Source organism: Balaenoptera acutorostrata, chromosome 4 (genome assembly GCF_949987535.1).
Source record: "Balaenoptera acutorostrata chromosome 4, mBalAcu1.1, whole genome shotgun sequence".
Lineage (NCBI taxonomy): Eukaryota > Metazoa > Chordata > Mammalia > Artiodactyla > Balaenopteridae > Balaenoptera > Balaenoptera acutorostrata.
In genome coordinates, this window is record NC_080067.1 from 101,262,835 (window position 1) to 101,265,820 (window position 2,986).

At 40.8% G+C, this 2,986-nt stretch overlaps 1 protein-coding gene across 1 annotated transcript; it reads left to right on the forward strand.

Moving 5' to 3' along the window:
• Positions 1 to 1,306: 1,306 nt before the first annotated feature.
• Positions 1,307 to 1,754, forward strand: LOC103012127 (N-alpha-acetyltransferase 38, NatC auxiliary subunit-like). Its single transcript, XM_057546005.1, has one exon. It carries the CDS (start codon positions 1,371 to 1,373, stop codon positions 1,752 to 1,754), a length of 384 nt encoding a protein of 127 aa, XP_057401988.1. The 5' UTR covers positions 1,307 to 1,370.
• The last annotated feature ends 1,232 nt before the right edge of the window (positions 1,755 to 2,986 follow it).

Consider the following 2,986-nt stretch of genomic DNA (forward strand, 5'->3'; position numbering starts at 1 on the left):
TGTGTGTGTGTGCGTGCGTGTGCGGAAACTCCAATGTGAAGACTGAAATTCCAAGAGGTGTGGCTTATTCAAGGACACAGAAAATACCAGAACTAGAAATCAAACTCAAGATATAGTTTTACATTCTAAGTGTTTTCTCTTTTTAAACTTTGCCTAACCAGATATTTGCTACATACACATAAGCTGTCCAAAAACAATTTAAAAAGGAGATTACTTATAGTGAAATATAATCTATCTTTACCCCCAAATTTTCCCTATTATTAATTTATCTATTAACTCATGCACAATATTTATTGACCTACTGTTTTGTACAAGTCATTTTGTTTAGGTACTAGATGTAGGTTGACATTCTAGTGAAGTATGAACTCATGACCCCTGGTTTACAAAACCAGGGCTCCAACCACGATCAGCAAAAAAGAGGTTGTAAAGCTAAAAACTGTTCATTATTTGAGCTTCTGGAAGAAAATCTTTCTAAATCTGACAAGGAGTTATCTTTACACATCATTCTTATTCATGGTGTAATAATAATTTCAAGCATTATTATTGTTATTATTCTCTGTAATTATATAATAATCATGACAGCTCATTTCTAACTCTCCAGAGAGAAGAGGAAAAATCTGTAGGGAAGATGATGAGAGAGATTAGACCAAATGGTCTTGATAAATTTTCTATTGTAATTTTAAACAAAGCCCTAGACACCATCTGACTAATTGCAGATATTTCTGGAAAGCTTGAAGGTCTCCAAATAATTAGGTTGGGAAGAGGGGGAAATCAGTTAGGAAGCTGATATCTCCCTGGACACTGCTACAAACTGGCACTGGCCTGCAGGCCGGGGTGGTGCTGGCTGTGTGAGCCCATCTCGGAGGCTAATTCGGTCTCAGAAGCAATGGCGTGTCTATGCAATTTGGGAAAGCATTTTGGCCGTGAGAAGAATTTCAAAGCAAAGGTTCAAAGAGAAAAGAAAGAGGAAACTTGAAATTAAATTTAAACTGTATTTGTTATAAGCTAAACAAACAACAATTTTATGTGCACTAACCAAAATGCTGTCATTCTTCATCAGTAACTGTTACATTCAAATCCCTTTGCTAAAGAGCAAAGAAGTGTCCGGGGGACTGGTAAATCTTGATTTGCTTCATTAAGTCTGCTGAAAACAAAACAAAACAAAACAAAACTTGATAAAGGCATCTTATGACGATCTGGCTATCATTATTATTCTCATCCAACACAACTAATCTGATACAGTGAAAGGAACATTAATAGAATTGTTTTTAAAATTAAGAAAAAGATAATGATACGCTCGCGAGATCTCAGACCACCGGACCCGAAAGGTTCTTAGGAAGTTGAAGGGCCTGGAGGAGGCCCGGGAACAAATGGCCGCAGCTGGACCAACCATGCTGCTACGAGAGGACAATGGCTGTTGCAGCCGGCGTCAAAGCAGCTCCAGCACAGGGGACTCAGATGGGGAGCGCGCGGACTCGCCGGCTATGCGCGCTAGGCAGCAGCTGGAGGCGCTGCTCAACAAGACTATGCGCATTCGCATGACAGATGGGCGGACACTGGTCGGTTGCTTCCTCTGCACCAACCGCGACTGCAATGTTTTCCTGCGCTCGGCGCAGGAGTTCCTCAAGCCGTCGGATTCCTTCTCTGCCAGGGAACCCCGTGTGCTGGGCCTGGCCATGGTACCTGGACACCACATCCACATCGTTTCTATCGAGGTGCAGAGGGAGAGCCTGGCGGGGCCTCCCTACGTCTGAACACAATTGTGCATGCCTTTCAGACTTCATTAAATCTGTAACCGAAAAAAAAAAAAAAAAAGAAAGAAAAAGATAATGATAAATATCAATGTTGGCAGCAGAAAGGCTATGTTTTAGCTGTAAGGTATAAAGGGAAAAAAGTTATTCCTTGCCGACGTTCTTCATTTCTGTATTTAAACACTGAATTTCTTGCATAGATCCATTTCTTCCTGATGGGAATATTGATAATAGCTTTTGCAACAACCACAGCAGAGTGACATAGAAATCCATGCGTCACTCCAATCTGTGCCTCTGTCATCACATGGCCTTCTTTCTTCTGAGCGTGTCTGTATGTCTCCAAATCTCCCTCTCTTTTAAGAACACTGGTCATTGCATTTAGGGCCCGCCCTAATCTAGGATGGCCTCATCTTAACTTGACTACATCTGCAAAGACCCTATTTCCAAGTAAGGGCATATCTGCAGGTACCAGGGATTAGGATTTGAGCATATCATTTTAGAGAATGCAATTCAACCAATTAAAAATAGGTTAAATGCATATTTGAATTCTCTAAACCTGGAAGGCAGGAACAGATGAGGGAAATGGCCTTCAGAGCAGTAGCTATCAATTCAATTTTTAAATGTAATCCTCAGGTTGCAGGGAAGGAAATCTCTCTGTATGATCATGCAGAGCAAGAACAGACGTGCAATCCCATGAATGCTGACATCCTACATATAAGAAAGGTAAAAAGGAGTATATGCATCCAAGTCAAGCAGCTAGGCACTAGCAGGTCATGAAATATTACACTTTAGACTCTGGAAATAAGGCAGTGGATGGCAGTGGGGAACAGGAAGGAAGTGTGTTATGCCCATTTCACAGAAAAAGAAACTGAGGACCAGAAAGTTTACATAAACTGACCAAAGTCAAGCAGCTAAGAAGTAGCAGGATTGGGATTCAAAACCTTTCAGTCTGGGCCCAGAGTTCTTAAGTTTTTCACCATTATATTCCTTCTTAAAGAAATGGTTCAATGGAAATTGTTCTAGTTCTGCATGGGAATATCATATCAGATATTCCTTGTAAGCTGATACACACAAGTGCCTTTGCCTGGACCTTCCCTGGGCAACTAATTTCCCAGAAAATCTCTTGGAAGTGCTATCATACCTGAAGTTCAATATTCCTGTTCCTGGATATTTCTTTGTACCAGAGATGAAGCTGATGAATTCCTTCAGATAATGTTGTAAATATCTGGGCACAA

What these genes read in the sequence shown, in the direction of transcription:
- LOC103012127 (XM_057546005.1), top strand. Translation starts at nt 1,371, where the DNA reads ATGGCCGCAGCTGGACCAACCATGCTGCTACGAGAGGACAATGGCTGT.